Below are 15,716 nucleotides of genomic sequence, written 5' to 3'. Positions count from 1 at the left end.
GGAGGAGCGCTGGCATTGGGAATGGTGTCGATCACAAAACCATGATCCCAGCATGGAGGAGCGGGAGTACTGCCGGTAGCAGCTGCTCCATAATCAGCTCCAACGGGAGAATCTGTGAGGGCGAGGTGTCGGTGATTGATGCCTGGGACTATGGGACCTGTGCCATGGCAGGATCCTGCAGCGAGACAAAGAACGGGAATGGTGTCAATGCCCGTAGCACAATGGGCTACAGTAGCCTCTCAGAGAAAAGGATCTGCAGTGCCATCTGTCCCGGTCTCAACGGGGCATGCTCCCCTCATGAGGTCTATGGTCCCTCAAGGCGGAGCAGTGCCTGGAACCCCTGCCAGTCAGAACCTAGCCAGACAACCTGGTCTGGGTTGACAGGGAACGGTGTGGACTGTGCACAGGGTGGTCACTGAGTGGCAAACGGTGTCGGGAACATTCCCTAGACCGCGAACGGTACCAACCAGGCGGTGACTGCGGAGATCCAAGCAGTGGCTTGCCTCTGGACCAAGGAGCCAACAGTGGTGGTGCCCCTGGTACCAGCAGAGACATAACATCCCGGGCTGCCTGAAGGGCTTCTGGTGTGGAGGGCACCCGGGGGATCTCAGCGCCAAGTGGGCCGGACTGCTCCACTCAACCCAAGTCAGAGATCTGGAGGCCAACGGAGATCGAGAACTGCCCAACATGGGTCTAGTCTCTCCCCCGGTCTTGCTTTGGTGTCTTGGCGGAGAAGACCTCTTTTTAGCCTTTTTGGCATGCTCTGTGGATGGGGAGCTGTGCTGACTGGTGGAAGGTACCGAAGGGTCAACCATGTACTGACACTGCGGTACTCAGTGCCAACTCGGAGCGGCGCACCAGAGTTGGGGTCAATGTCGACTCCATCAGAATGGCTCAGAGGCAAATGTCCCTTTCCTTCTTGGTCCAAGGCTTGAAGGATTTGCAAATCTTGCAGCAATCGCTGAGATGGGTTTCCCTCAGACAGCATAAGCATTCACTGGCATCGGCCACCTGCAAGTGTCAAACAACTTAAAGCCCAGGGCACGGGGCATGCCCCAACCTGGGTGCACTAAACTAAACTAACACTAATCTAAACTACTTTAACTACAGGTACTACTAACTATGAATGAACAAGAGTTCAAGAGGAAAGCTGCAGCCAAGCTGGAGCAGAGCAGTTCCGATGCACCTTCACTGGTGGCAAGAAGGAACTGAGGGTCAGGGGAGCACACAGCACCTCTTATACTGCGCCATAGAGAAACCACTCCAGGGGTTGCTAGTGGTGCTTCCCTAAGGGTACTGCTAGGGGAAAAACTTCTGGCACCGGTGCACGTGGTGAGCACGCTCACCAATTGTGGAATGCACACGAGCAATCACTCAAAAAAGAACTTCTCCTTTGTTTTCTCCCTGTGGGTTCCAATGGCGACTGTGATCTTATAATTTCACCACAACTTTCAAGCCAAGCCAGTTCCACCCATCTAGAGGTTGCAACTCCTAGTATATGCACTCCCACCATATAATACTTTTGATTCAGCCATCAGAAAACTACAGTTAACATCTTTCTGGTTCCTAGACCTTTGGTTCTAACCACCAGACCAAACAGTTTCAACTCACTTCACACAGGAAGACATTTAATTCTTTTCAGAGATTCTATAGCAACTACTTTTATTGCTCCCTCTCCAACCCCCCAAAAAGGACCACCCACAAAACTACATGACTCATAGAAACCATATGTGAAATGCACATAAATATATTAGCCACCTGCAAATATATCAAAGTCATAGTTTGGTTGAGAATCAATGTTAGTGCTGGTTAATCATCTTGGAAATGGTAGCCCATAAATGGACATTAAAATGTTATACATATGCATGTACAAATTTCAAATTAAATACTGTCTTAGCCTTACCTTCCTCTCTCAACACATCTCGGATATGTCAGCTGTCCTCTGCTACACTGTACTCTAAAATCAAACACTGAGGTTGATGGTGCTCCATAATGATTCTCTTTACATTGAAATTCAATGTAGTCCCCATGGAAAAAATAAGATTTGTCATCAAAACTCCATCTCAGTATTAAGTTATTTTTGTCCATTACCTCCTTCGATAAAGTGCATGGTTCTTAACACAAAAAAGATACATAAGTTTTATAAAGGAGATTAACTAATATACAGGTTAATATTAATATATGAGACTGTATAGCTATAGCTAGCATATTAAAATTAGACACAAACACCTTCCTCCCTTCTACTGCATTAGACAAACATCAGATGATAGTACTTTTGGGTGTTGCATACATACTCCAATTCTTATAGGCTTAGGAAAAGAGGATAAACAACTGCAGGTTTGCCCAGATCTACCAAAGCCCAGAGGCTTCAGATCTACCAAAACTGCTCAGATTGAGAACTTAATTTGAATACTGGAAATTAATATTAAAAACCTGAAACAAAAGTTGAATCAACTTTTATTGAGCTTGTCATTTTTTTTTTTTTTTAACAAAAGCACATCTTACGTACCTATGCAGTCTGGTGGGGTAGTCCATTGTCCGTTGGAACAATAGACTGTATTGGACCCTTGCAAAAAATGATGATCAAAACAAGTATATTCAACTGAAGAATCATTCTCATATTCTGTCAGTCGTGGGCCAATAACATCTCCATTCTTAATAACAGGGGAGGAGCCACATTTTTCTTTGGGATCTACGTAAAATAAATAGTGTCAAAAACTTTAACAAAGACGTACAGTGTGTCTAAGAGCAGAATCTGGCACCCATTTAAGTTCGTCTACAAGAACTTCTTTCCTTGTATGCACTTAAATTGTGGAGCTGGGATTCCCAGCAAATCTTTGGGCTACAAGTGTTTAGAAAGACAAGTCTCTGCAGGCACCCTCTCCCTCCTCCCCCCAAGGAAAATGTTTTATTCTGCTGTGTTCATATTATTTTAAAATACATATTTGCTATGGAAAGGACAATTTGACCCTAAACTTCTATTGCTATTAATAGCAGAGTCTATGCCTTTACTGTTCAAGCAAAGCTATCTCAATGTGTCTGAACTGGGTGAGTTATAATAGGATTGCAAAACAGCTATTGTTTTACCTTTCATAATGCATGTTGGATATCTGAGTTTTCCATGGGTACACTGTACTGTTAGCTGAGACTGCCTGCTGGAGGATGACAAATAGTATCCCTGTTTACATACAAAATCTATCGTGTCACCATGCAGGAAAAATAATTCTCCTTCCAGTCTCCATTTCATCTCTATGTTGTTATTGCTCACATCATCCACATTAAGAGTGCATGGTTCTAGAAGACAAACATCTACGTTTATACAAATATTTCGTAACAATTCCCAAATTTAAAAGTTCTTAGCCAAAAAAAGCTTATAACTCAATGATCCTGCAAACTGATTTGAACTTTATATGATATGCTACAACTTCTTTAGATCTTTACTCACCATAAATCACAATGACAATAGGTAAAATTAAAGGTAAGTTGCAGAATGTAAACTGCCCCATCACAGGGGACAAACTCCTTCTGACACAAGGAAATCAAGCTATTCAGTACCAGTGATGCATGTGGTACCTCAGGTTGTGTTTACTGATGGTAAATAACTCACTTCTGCTAATGACAGAGATAAGAACGTTAATCCTACTTAGTTACCATAACTGGGAAAATCTTTTTAAGAAGAAAAAAGAGTCATCTACTGGAACTGACAGCAGTACTACAGATGCTAGATTTTGTCCACCATCCCAGGACAAGGGGAATCAACACATGGCAAATTTAAGTTTTTTTACTTAGATGTCTGACTGAGGAATTGATTTGAGAGGGTGGTATTTTTTAATTGTTTGGAGTGTTTGCTTTTTCTTGGTTTTCTTTTGAGTTAAATTGTTGTTACTTTAGGTCTGTTTTATTTTGGTTGTTTTTAAATGAATAGATATGCACATTTTATTACATTAAATAAGTAAATATAATTGTATTGGTCTTCTACTTGTATAGGTGCTGGAACTAGGGATGCCGGGAGTGTTGCAGCACTCCCTGACTTGAAGTGGTTTCCATTATATACACGGTATACAGTTTGGTTCAATGATTCTCAGCACCCTCACTATACAGATTGTTCTAGCACCCTGTCTGTTTATGCTTTACTATAAGAGTTTTCTAATAATGACATTTTAAAGAAAAACTGGTTACTACTAAGGATCTGCTCTACCATTATTACCGTCTCTGTATGTATACTAATTTTTTCCTGCAAATTTAGTTCTCATGAAAGGTATTGAGAAACAGCACAGGAGAATAAAGTCTCTGATTATCCAGAGAAAAGCTACAGCCTGGGAAATGACCATGCAAACTGCCCCACCACTATGCCTCAAAACTGACCACAAGGCTAAAATTCAAGAGGCGAGAGAAGGATTCGTTCTTTCAGTCATCAAGTACTTGTCTCAGCAAGTCTACAAAGAAAGATATCATAGTGGTAGCAGTTTGTGTGATGCAGGCATTATCCACCTGGAATTTAACTGAGATCACAGCATTTCCCACAGAGCTATATGGGTTGTTTTTCCATCGTCTTATCAATCATGAATAACATAATACAACATCTAATTTTTCTACAAGACTTACCTAAACAAGTTGGCTGAGCTGTCCATTTTCCTTGTACACAATGAACAGTTTCAGGACCCTCCAATATGTGGTACCGATGGCATCTGTATTTTACTGAGGAACCTGCTGTGTAGTTTGTCAATAATGGTCCAAAACTAGCACCATTTTTAACTGCAGGTGGAGAGGGGCAGGTTTCCCGCGTTTCTAAGAGAAGAACCGTAGCTATAATCTGTATCTGTACACAACAATTCTCTCAAATGATAGTACCAGAATCATGTAACTAGATTTCTGAGAAGGAAATTAAAACTACAGAATAAACATACATTGGGATAACAAACAAAATTGCAACTTCTTCCAACAATTTAGCTGCTATTTCTTTCTTTCTTTTTTAAAAAAGGGTTACAAAAAGGAACAGAAGCACCAACACATGTAAATGCCTCACTGAGTCACCATGCAGTCTCATTGCCATACTTATCCTCCCTGTACCATTCCCCCAACCAAATCCCCTTTGTTTATGACTCACTTCTTGGGTCATGCTGAATTTAGATTGTATGCTGGTCTGGGATGGGAGTGTCTTTACTTGTTTTCTGAGGTGCTTAACACATTTCTCGCTGCTTGAAAAAATAAAGAGATGAAAAGATATGAACTCTATCATGAAACGATTAAAGTTCATGATTCTAAGAAATGGTAGGAGGGAAAACAGCAGAATAAAGACAAAAAGGCTTTAGCAAACAGAGAATTGGTAGATAAGATGCTGTGGGAAGCAAGTCTAAGCAAAAACAGATCAGGAGAGTTGGCAGTTTTTTTAAGAGAGACATTATTGAGGGCACAAAAGCATAGGAAAGGTAGGAAGTATGGTAAGAGACCACCCTGACTTAACCAAGATATTGTCAATGACCTAAAATTCAAGAGTGATATAAGAAGTGGAAACTAGGTCAAAAGATGAAAAACGGTTACTCACTTTCTCGTAACTGTTGCTCATATCCATTCCAGTTAGCTGTGCGAGCGCCGCATGCACAGTTGTCAAAAAGTTTTTCCCCCTAATAGCACCCGTCAGGTCAGCTGTGGAGCCCCCTGGAGTGGTGCCTTGATGGCGCTCAATATATGACCCTGCCAACCGGGCACCTCCTCAGATCCTTCTTGCCAGTTACTGCGACAGAGGGAAGGACGGGTGGGTCTGGAATGGATATAAGCAACACATCTTGAAGAACAACAGTTACAAGAAGGTGAGTAACCATTTCTTCTTCTTTGAGTGCTTGCTCATATCAATTCCAGTTAGGTGACTCCCAAGCCCTACCTAGGTGGTGGGGTCAGAGCTATGGTACGACAGACTGGACCACTGCTCTGCTGAAGGTTGCATCATCACTAGCATACTAGGTAATGGCGTAGTGAGTGACAAAAGTGCATGCTGAGGACAACGTCATTGCCCTGAAGAGCTCTTGAATCAGCACCTGGGCCAGAAACGCCGTCAATGAGGCCTGTGCTCTTGTGGAGTGAGCCATGAGAGCCGGGGCTGGAATGTTGGCTAATTCATAGCAGGTGGGGATGCAGGAGCTAATCCACGGTGAGATCTTCTCTGACAAGACCAGGAGACCTTTCATACGGTCTGCCACCACCACAAATAGCTGGTTCAACTTTCAGAACAGCCTCATGCATTTGATATAAAAGGTGAGCACCTGTCAAACATCCAGAGAGTGGAGCCTCTGCTCCTGGCTGCTCACATAAGGTTTGGGATAAACACATAGGCAGGAAAATGTCCTGGTTGGAGTGAAACTGGGACATGACCTTTGGAAGGAAAGCCGAGTGAGGCCTGAGCTCCAAGACCCGCCTGGCCGACGTGATAACAACCAGGAAGGCCACCTTCCACGAGAGGTGAGACCAGGAACACATGGCTAGCGGTTCAAATGGGGGACCCGTAAGATAAGCCAGCACCAGAGTCTGGTCCCATTGTGAGACCAGGGGCTTAGAATACAGGTAAAGCCCATCCAAACCCTTAAGGAAACGTCCGGTAATAGCATGGGAGAACACAGTGTGTCCTTGCATCGGGTGATGGAAGGCCGATATGGCTGCCAGGTGCATTCTGACTGATGAGGATGCCAGGCCCTGGGCCCTCAGACAGAGGAGGTAATCAAGGATAAGCTGGAGCGGGGCCGCCATTGAGGACACACCTTGATCAGTTGCCCACCTAGAAAACTGAGACCACTTCGCCCTGCAGAAGTGGCGAGTGGAGGGGCGTCTACTTTCGAGAAGGACGCTCTGAACCTGTGCTGAGCATGCCCTTTCCTCGCCATCTAGCCATTTAGCAGCCACGCCATGGGGTGAAGAGCTGCCAGGTTGGGGTGGAAGAAGCTGCCCTGGTCCTGAGAGAGCAGATCCGGGAGGAGCAGCAAAGGCCACGGCAGAGCCACTGCCAGGCCTGTGAGGGTCCTGTAACAATGCTGCCTGGGCCACACCAGGGCAATGAGGAGGACCCTGGCTTTGTCCGTCTTTATTTTCTCCAGGACCCTGCTGATCAGCGGGAATGGGGGAAAGGCGCAGAGAAGCTGGCCTGACCAGGACAGGATAAAGGCACGGGAGATAGCGCCCTTCCCTAGGCTCCCCCTGAAGCAGAACCGAGGGCATCGTCGGTTCTGCTGGGTCGCAAACAGGTCCACCTGGGGAGTTCCCCATCTTCAGAAGAGCTGGTGGGCCACTTCTGGGTGTAGAGACCACTCATGCTAAGAGGAAAAGTCTCTGCTCAAGCGATCCGCCCTCACGTTCTGGGCGCCCAGCAGATGAAAGGCTTTTAGGTGGATGTCGTGGGCTATACAGAAGTCCCACAGACTGAGGGCTTCATGGCAGAGGGCAGAGGATTGGGCCTCACCTTTTCTGTTGATATAGAACATTGAGGCTGTGTTGTCTGTGAGAACCCTGACTACTTTGCCCTTCAGGCGCGAGCAGAAGGTCATACATGCCAGCCACACTGCCCTGAGTTCCTTGATGTTTATGTGAAGGGTCAGGTCTTGCGGAGACCACAGACGTTGGGTCTGAAAATTCCCCACATGGGCCCCCCAGCCCAGGTCCAATGCATCGGACACCAGCTCCAATGACTGGGCCCTGTCTCTGAACGGGACCCCTTGGAGCATGTTGCTTGGTGCGGCTCACCACCGTAGGGAGGTGATCATTGAGTTCGGCACGGTGAGCACCTTGTCCATCTGTCCATGGCCTGGGAGAACTGTGAGGCCAGCGAGAATTGGAGGGGCCTCATCCTAAGTCTGGCATGGCGTGCACGCTGACATGTGACCTAGCAGCTGCAGGCAAGCCCTGGCTGTTGTCACCGGGAACCTTGCGATCGAGTTGATGAGCCTTGTCAGGGTTTCGAACCTGTCTGGGGGGACAACATTGCATCCAGGAGTGCCCCGATAAACTCTATGCTTTGGACTTGGTGTTGTTTACCAACAGGCCCAAGGTGGTGCACGTGGACAGGAGGAGTGCCAAGTGATCCCTCACCTGTGATTGGGAGGTGCCCTTGATCACCCAGTCGTCCAGATAGGGAAATATATGGACTCCCTGGTGCATGAGGTAGGCCGCTACCACCAACATGCACTTTGTAAAGACCCTGGGGGCAGTGGACAGGCCAAATGGGAGGATTGTGAATTGGTAGTGATTCTGTCCCACCACAAAATGGAGGGAGCACCTGTGCCCCACAAATGTGGATGTGGAAGTACGCATCCTGTAGATTGAGAGCAGCATATCAGTCCCCGGGATCCAGGGAGGGGATAATGGAGGCCAGGGAAACCATGCAGAACTTGAGTTTCACCATATACTGGTTCAGACCTCGCAGGTCCATGATAGGCCTGAGCCCCCCTTGGGCCTTCAGGATAAGGAAATACCGGGAGTAATACCCCTTGCCCAAGAACTCCTTGGGCACCGCCTCTATCACTCCTAGTTCCAGGAGCCTCCCGACCTCTTGCTTGAGCAGAGCCTTGTGCGATGGGTCCCCCAAGAGGGATGGGGGGTAGTTGGGCAGGTAGGAGGTAAAGTGAAGGGTGTAACCTCGGGAGATGGTGTTGAGGACCCAACGGTCTGAGGTGAGCTGCTACCATTCTGGGAGGAAAACACACAATCGATTGGAAAAAGGGTGCTTTACTGGGGGTGAATCCCTGCTGAGAACTGGCGACATACTCCCAAGCATCCAGGGCTGGCTCCAGACCCCAGCGTGCCAAGTGCGTGCTTGGGGCGGCGGCAGGCGGCTCCGGTGGACCTCCCTCAGGCGTGCCTGCGGAGGGTCCGCTGGTCCCGTGGCTCCGGTGGAGCATCCGCAGGCGTGCCTGCAGGAGGTCCACCAGAGCCGCGGGACCAGCGGACCCTCCGCAGGCACGTCTGCAGGAGGTCCACCGGAGCCGCGGGACCGGCGACCACCAGAGCGCCCCCTGCAGCGTGCCGCCCTGCTTGCGGCGGTGCAATTCCTAGAGCCGCCCCTGTGAGCATCCCGTCAAAAATGCCTTTTACCCGCCTGCTTAGAGGACCCAGGCTGGGGGACAGGCCGATACTGCCTTTGTGCTTCTTCTGGGTGGCCTCATATTTCGGGAGGGCAGCCTGGGCGGGAGCCCGCTGCGGCTTGAACTTGGGTTTTGCCGGAGCAGGGACATAGAGGCCCAAGGTCTGGAGGGTCGAGCAGGAGTCTTTCATGCCATGCAGCCTTGTGTCTGTCTCCTCCACAAACAGCACCTTCCCATCAAAAGGGAGATCCTACACTGACAACTGTGCTTTGCTGGATAGCCCAGAAATCGGGAGCCATGATGCCTGTCTCATGGACACCACTGAGGCCATGGACTACGTGGCTGTGTCCGCTGCATCCAAAGTGGCCTGCAGGGATGCCCTTGCAGCCGCTGCCCCTTCCTCCATGAGAGCCTTAAACTCTTTTCTATTGCACTCCAAGAGGTAGTCCTTGAACTTGGGGAGGGATTCCCAGAGATTAAGCTCGTAGTGACCAGCTGATGGTTTGCTACTCTTAGCTGGAAGCTTGACAACGAATAAACTTTTCTCCCAAAAGCATCCAGTCTCCGAGAGTCTTTGTTCTTAGGGGTTGGGGCTGGCTGCCCCTGCTGCTCCCTGTGGTTGACCAACTTGACCACCAAAGAGTTGGGCGCCTGGTGGGTATACAAATACTCGTGCCCCTTAGTGGGTACAAAGTACTTGCACTCCGCCTTCTTAGAGATGGGAGCCAACGAGGCTGGTGTTTGCCACAGGGCATTTGAAATTCTTGCCACCCCTTCATGGAGCGGCAAGGCCACCCTTCCTGGTGCCAAGGGGGACAGCACATTTAACAGAAAGTCTGAGGTCTCCTCCATCTCCTCTGCCTGGAGGTGAAGGCTCGCTGCCACCCTTTTTAAGAGTTCTTGGTGGGCCCGGTAGTCCTCTTGTGGGACGGAGTGGGGCGGGGCCGCAATCAGCTCCTCCGGATGGGGCGAGGAGGCCAGTGTGGTACTTTGGGTGTCGGCTGGCACTGGAGGATCCACCACCTGGGTTGGAATCTGGGCACGGCACTGAGGATATAGGTTCCACCAACTCCTTCCTTGGTGGTCTAGGGATGGAGGCCAACAGTGCTTCCGACACCTTGGCCACTGAGCGAGTCCCCACTGGGATGGCCACAACACTCGGTGCCACTGCAATCGCTGAAGCACCGGTGGGGCCGGCTGATTGGGCTAGCTAGCCTGGCCTGTAGACAGGCGACTGTGAGCGGAGGCCAGGCCGGCGTACAACCCGCTGCTGCCCACCCCGGTCCCGTCAGTATTCGCTCCATGAAGACGAGTGGTGCCAGGAGTCCCAATCAGATGGCACCCATCCAGACAGCCTAGCCAGCGTCGAGGGTGATCCACATGGACTGAGCCCTGAATGGTCACTGGGCAGTGAGCGGTGTTGGGAACATTCCCTTGACCGAGATTGGGCCGGCAGTGACTGCTGCAACCCCAGAGGTGGCTTGCCTCTGGAGCATGAGGCCAACATCGGCAGACCTCCGGGCACCAGCATGAACATGCAGATCTTGTTCATTTCGCTGATATGGGTTTCTCCCAAGCAGCACAGACAGTCTGTGTGCGCGTCACTCCTTGGCACAAAATGCCTACAAGAGCCGCATGACTTAAATCCCGGGGCACGGGGTATGCCCCGACCCGGGCTTACTAACTAACTAAACTTCACTGAAAACTAAACTGACTACAGGTACTAATGAATTAACAACAGTTCTGGGGACAAGCTGCAGCAAAGCTGGAGCAGAGCAGTTTTGATGCACCATCACTGGCAGCAAGAAGGAACTGAGGGTGGGGGGAGCACACAGCTCCCCTTATACTGTGCCAGGCAGGCACCACTCTAGCGGTTGCAGGGGGTGCTCCCCGCCTACAAGTACTGCTAGGGGAAAAGGTTCTGGCACCGGTGCACGTGGTGAGCACGCACACCTATTGTGGAATACACATGAGCAATCACTTGAAGAAGAACTGAGGAGTCACCGGGTCGGCAAGGTCATATATTGAGTGCCATCAAGGTGCCACTCCAGGGGGCTCCATAGCCAACCCGACGGGTGCTACTAGGGAAAAATCTTTCCAAGAACTGTGCGTGTGACACACACACACCTAAATGGAATCAATCTGAGCAAGCAGTCAAAGAAGAAGGATAGATATTAAACTGACAAGCATGTAGGGACAAAATTTAAAAAGGTCACGGTACAAAATAAGATTAAAATAACAAGTGATATAAAGGGTAAAAAAAAATTAAACAAATACATGAGAACAAAGAGAAAGAACAAGGATAGGGTAGGCCCATTACTCAGTGAGGAGGGAAAGACAAAAAACAGTTACCTAACTGTAACTGTTGTTCTTCGAGATATGTTACAGATGTGTTTTCAACTTAGGGGCATGCACCCCCAGCACACTGGAGCCAAAGAACTTTTTCTAGCAGCACTCAGAGGGGTGGAGCTCATGCCTGGCAACCCTAGCTCCTCCCCATGCCATAAGGGCAGCACCAGCCTGACCCCTTCAGTTCATTTGCACTGAATGTCGGAGGGACAGACCCTGATGCAGAGGGGATGGAGGGTGGGTTGTGGAAAATGTCTGCATCACATCTCAAAGAACTGTTACAGGTAGGTAACCATTTTTTCTTCTTCAAGTAGATGCAGCTGAGTATTCTATTTAGGTGACTGAGAAGCAGTACTCATAGGAGGTGGGGCTTGGACTCTGTTTAAACAAATAAAGCAGGATTGTCTTCCCACAGTTTGTGTCAGGCACTGCATCCGAATGGTCAGGACTAGAGGTTGGAGCGGAAGCTGAACATAGGGTTGGGACTGGGTCAGGAAAGCACTAGAACAGAGATCTGGGGACAGGCCAAGGTCAGAATGGTGATCAGAGTCCATAGACAAGCCAAAATCTGTACCATAGCTGGAGTCCAGATATAGGCCAAAGGTCAAAGCAAGGTGCTCAGAGTCAGCAGACAGAGGCAAGGCTGGAGCAAATCAGTAACAGGGCTGGAGCAAGATCAAGGACAAGAGTGGAACAGGGCTCAGGTAAGACTGGGGCAGGAATAGAAACTGTATCAGGAGCAGGCTGGGAGCACCCACCTGCTGCATCCTGGGGACTCCCCTCTGAGCACCCCTCATTGCCTGGGAATCAGCACCCATCTGCTGCATCCTGGGGGCTCTCCTCTGAGCACTCCCCAGCCTCTGGGAGCCAGCACCCACCTGCTATATCCTAGAGGCTCCCCTGGAAGCACCCATCATTCCCTGGGAACCAGCACTCATGCATTGCATCCTAGGGGCTCCCCTGGGAGCACTGCCCTCCCTAACTGCTGAGAGTTTGAAACCGCAGCTCAGCAATATGGGGGCACTGTTACTCCATCTGCTCCCTGTGGCTTCCCTACATGCCATCCCATTGTCAATTTGGAGGCCCTCAGGCTGAACAACTCCTTCTAGGATCCAGCGCTGTTTGGATCAGGGTACAGAGGAAGGACTTTTTTTTTTTTAATAAGGTCAGGCTTGACAAAGCCCTGGCAGGGATGATTTAGTTGGGGATTGCTCCTGCTTTGAGCAAGGGGCTGGACCAGATGACCTCCTGAGGTCCTTTTCAGCCCTGATATTCTATGATTCTATGATGCTGCAAGAGGGTTCCTGGCTGGGCAGTGCTGTTGAACAGACTGATCTGCAACTCTGGTGTGGTTGGGGAAATACTTGAGCCTGGGGGTCATCTGAGCCAGGCTCTACTCTGGAATAGGCTGCTGCTGCACCCCTGAAGGCTGAGTGACTGCAGGCTCTGTGGGAAGAGTAAGTTTAATGCAGCTGAGTTGTTGCGCATGCCCGAATGGCCACTCACCACAGATCTGTTGGAGGGGCAGCTGAGCAAGCAGCTCTGGTTTGGCTGCAGGTTTGCCTCACTGTTTGCATCTGATCTGGAAACAGCAGTAGTGGCCTAATGGTTTGTAAAAGTATGTCCAATACAGGAACGTCACTTACAAATGCTGTCAACATTGCCTGGGTGCTTATGGAATGACCTTGCACCTTTGGAGAAGGTGTAGCCTGGGCTACATTGCATCCTGCCACCATACAGGAAGTTATCCACCTGGATATCATTCGTGAAGAGACCACTTGACGCTTCGTTTGGTCTACATATGTGACAAACAGTAGAGGGGAGGAGCGGAAAGGTTTGGTCCTATCTAATAAAAAGCTACGCATCGCTGACATCCAATGTGTGAAGATATTGTTCCTCTGGGGTTGAATGCAGCTTAGGGTAAAGACATACTTGGTTCAAGTGAAACTGGGAAACACTTTGGATAAAAACTCAGGATATGGCCTTTGCCTTTAGAAAATTGCATGCAAAAGGCTTCATCTATGAAAGCCTGCAACTCACCCACTCTCCCTGCAGACATTATTGTCACAAGTCAGTTTTCTGATACAGATGGGAGAAAGAAATAGTCTGAGTCTCAAACAGAGGCCCTGGAAGAGCTGCTAAAACTATTAAGGTTTCACAAAGGAATTGGCTCTTTAAGTGGCAGGTGGAGATGAGGGACTCCTTTCAAGAACCTTACTGCCATGAGGTTTGAAAACATCAGCTTCCCATGGATGGGCAGATGAAACTCTAAAACTGCTTTCTGGTGGACTGTCAATGAACCAAGTGCTAGACAAGAAGACTGAAGGTGTAACAGGTACTCCTAGATGTCCTGAATACAAGCCAGCTTTGGATAAAGTCCCCGGGCTAAATACGCATATTGAGAACTGCTTCCACTTAGCCGAATAGGTCATTCTGGTGGAGAGCTTCCTACTATTGCCAGACTGCCTCCAAACATCATTTCTTCTCCTCAACTAACCACACAGCATCCACCATGATGTTGGGACAGGACATCAAGGTCAGATCTAGCTAGACGTCTAAATAATAAGATGGGTGAACTAGAGTGCCTTGTGATAAAGGAGGATATTGATATAATAGGCATCACGGAAACCTGGTGGACTGAGAGCAATCAATGGGACACAATCATTCCGGGGTACAAAATATATCAGAAGGACAGAACAGGTCGTGCAGGGGGAGGAGTGGCACTATATGTGAAATAAAGTGTAGAATCAAATGAAGTAAAAATCTTAAGCGAATCCACATGTTCCATAGAATCTCTATGGATAAAAATTTCATGCTCTAATAAAAATATAACATTAGGGATCTATTATCGACCACCTGACCAGGATAGTAATAGTGATGATGAAATGCTAAGGGAAATTAGAGAGGCTATCAAAATTAAGAACCCAATAATAGTGGGGGATTTCAATTATCCCCATATTGACTGGGAACATTTCACTTCAGGACAAAATGCAGAGATAAAATTTCTCGATACTTTAAATGACTGCTTCATGGAGCAGCTGGTACGGGAACCCACAAGGGGAGAGGCAACTCTAGATTTAATCCTGAGTGGCACACAGGAGCTGGTCCAAGAGGTAACTATAGCAGGACCGCTTGGAAATAGTGACCATAATACAATAGCATTCAACATCCCTGTGGTGGGAAGAACACCCCAACAGCCCAACACTGTGGCATTTAATTTCAAAAGGGGGAACTATACAAAAATGAGGGGGTTAGTTAAACAAAAGTTAAAAGGTATAGTGACTGAAGTGAAATCCCTGCAAGCTGCATGAGCCCTTTTTAAAGACACCATAATAGAGGCCCAACTTCAATGTATACCTCAAATTAAGAAACACAGTAAAAGAACTAAAAAAGAGCCATTGTGGCTCAACAACCATGTAAAAGAAGCAGTGAGGGATAAAAAGACTTCCTTTAAAAAGTGGAAGTCAAATCCTAGTGAGGCAAATAGAAAGGAGCACAAACACTGCCAACTTAAGTGCAAGAGTGTAATAAGAAAAGCCAAAGAGGAGTTTGAAGAATGGCTAGCCAAAAACTCCAAAGGTAATAACAAAATGTTTTTTAAGTACATCAGAAGCAGGAAGCCTGCTAAACAACCAGTGGGGCCCCTTGACGATCGAAATACAAAAGGAGCGCTTAAAGACGATAAAGTCATTGCGGAGAAACTAAATGGATTCTTTGCTTCAGTCTTCACGGCTGAGGATGTAAGGATGATTCCTTAACCTGAGCTGGCATTTGTAGGTGACAAATCAGAGGAACTGTCACAGATTGAAGTGTCACTAGAGGAGGTTTTGGAATTAATTGATAAACTCAACATTAACAAGTCACCGGGACCAGATGGCATTCACCCAAGAGTTCTGAAAGAATTCAGATGTGAAATTGCAGAACTATTAACTAAGGTTTGTAACCTATCCTTTAAATTGGCTTCGGTATCCAATGACTGGAAGTTAGCTAATGTAACGCCAATATTTAAAAAGTGTTCTAGAGGTGATCCCGGCAATTACAGACTGGTAAGTCTAACGTTGGTACCGGGCAAATTAGTTGAAACAATAGTTAAGAATAAAATTGTCAGACACATAGAAAAACAAACTGTTGAGCAATAGTCAACATGGTTTCTGTAAAGGGAAATCGTGTCTTACTAATCTATTAGAGTTCTTTGAAGGGGTCAAAAAACATGTGGACAAGCGGGGTCCAGCAGACATAGTGTACTTAGATTTCCAGAAAGCCTTTGACAAGGTCCCTCACCAAAGGCTCTTACGTAAATTA

At 47.8% G+C, this 15,716-nt stretch overlaps 1 protein-coding gene across 1 annotated transcript in view; it reads right to left on the bottom strand.

Annotated features, from left to right (window-relative positions):
* Positions 1–1,899: 1,899 nt before the first annotated feature.
* LOC120394983 (coagulation factor XIII B chain-like) overlaps positions 1,900–15,716 on the bottom strand; it is a 51,326-nt gene continuing 37,509 nt past the window's right edge. Inside the window, exons 8-11 of the mRNA XM_039519161.1 lie at positions 4,606–4,788; positions 3,088–3,294; positions 2,510–2,692; positions 1,900–2,114 (exon numbers count right to left, since the gene is read on the bottom strand). Coding sequence (XP_039375095.1) covers positions 1,900–2,114; positions 2,510–2,692; positions 3,088–3,294; positions 4,606–4,788 — 788 coding nt within the window. The remainder of the gene's footprint in view (positions 2,115–2,509; positions 2,693–3,087; positions 3,295–4,605; positions 4,789–15,716) is intronic.

Source organism: Mauremys reevesii, unplaced genomic scaffold (genome assembly GCF_016161935.1).
Source record: "Mauremys reevesii isolate NIE-2019 unplaced genomic scaffold, ASM1616193v1 Contig87, whole genome shotgun sequence".
NCBI lineage: Eukaryota > Metazoa > Chordata > Testudines > Geoemydidae > Mauremys > Mauremys reevesii.
This window is presented reverse-complemented; position numbering and strand designations above follow the sequence as displayed.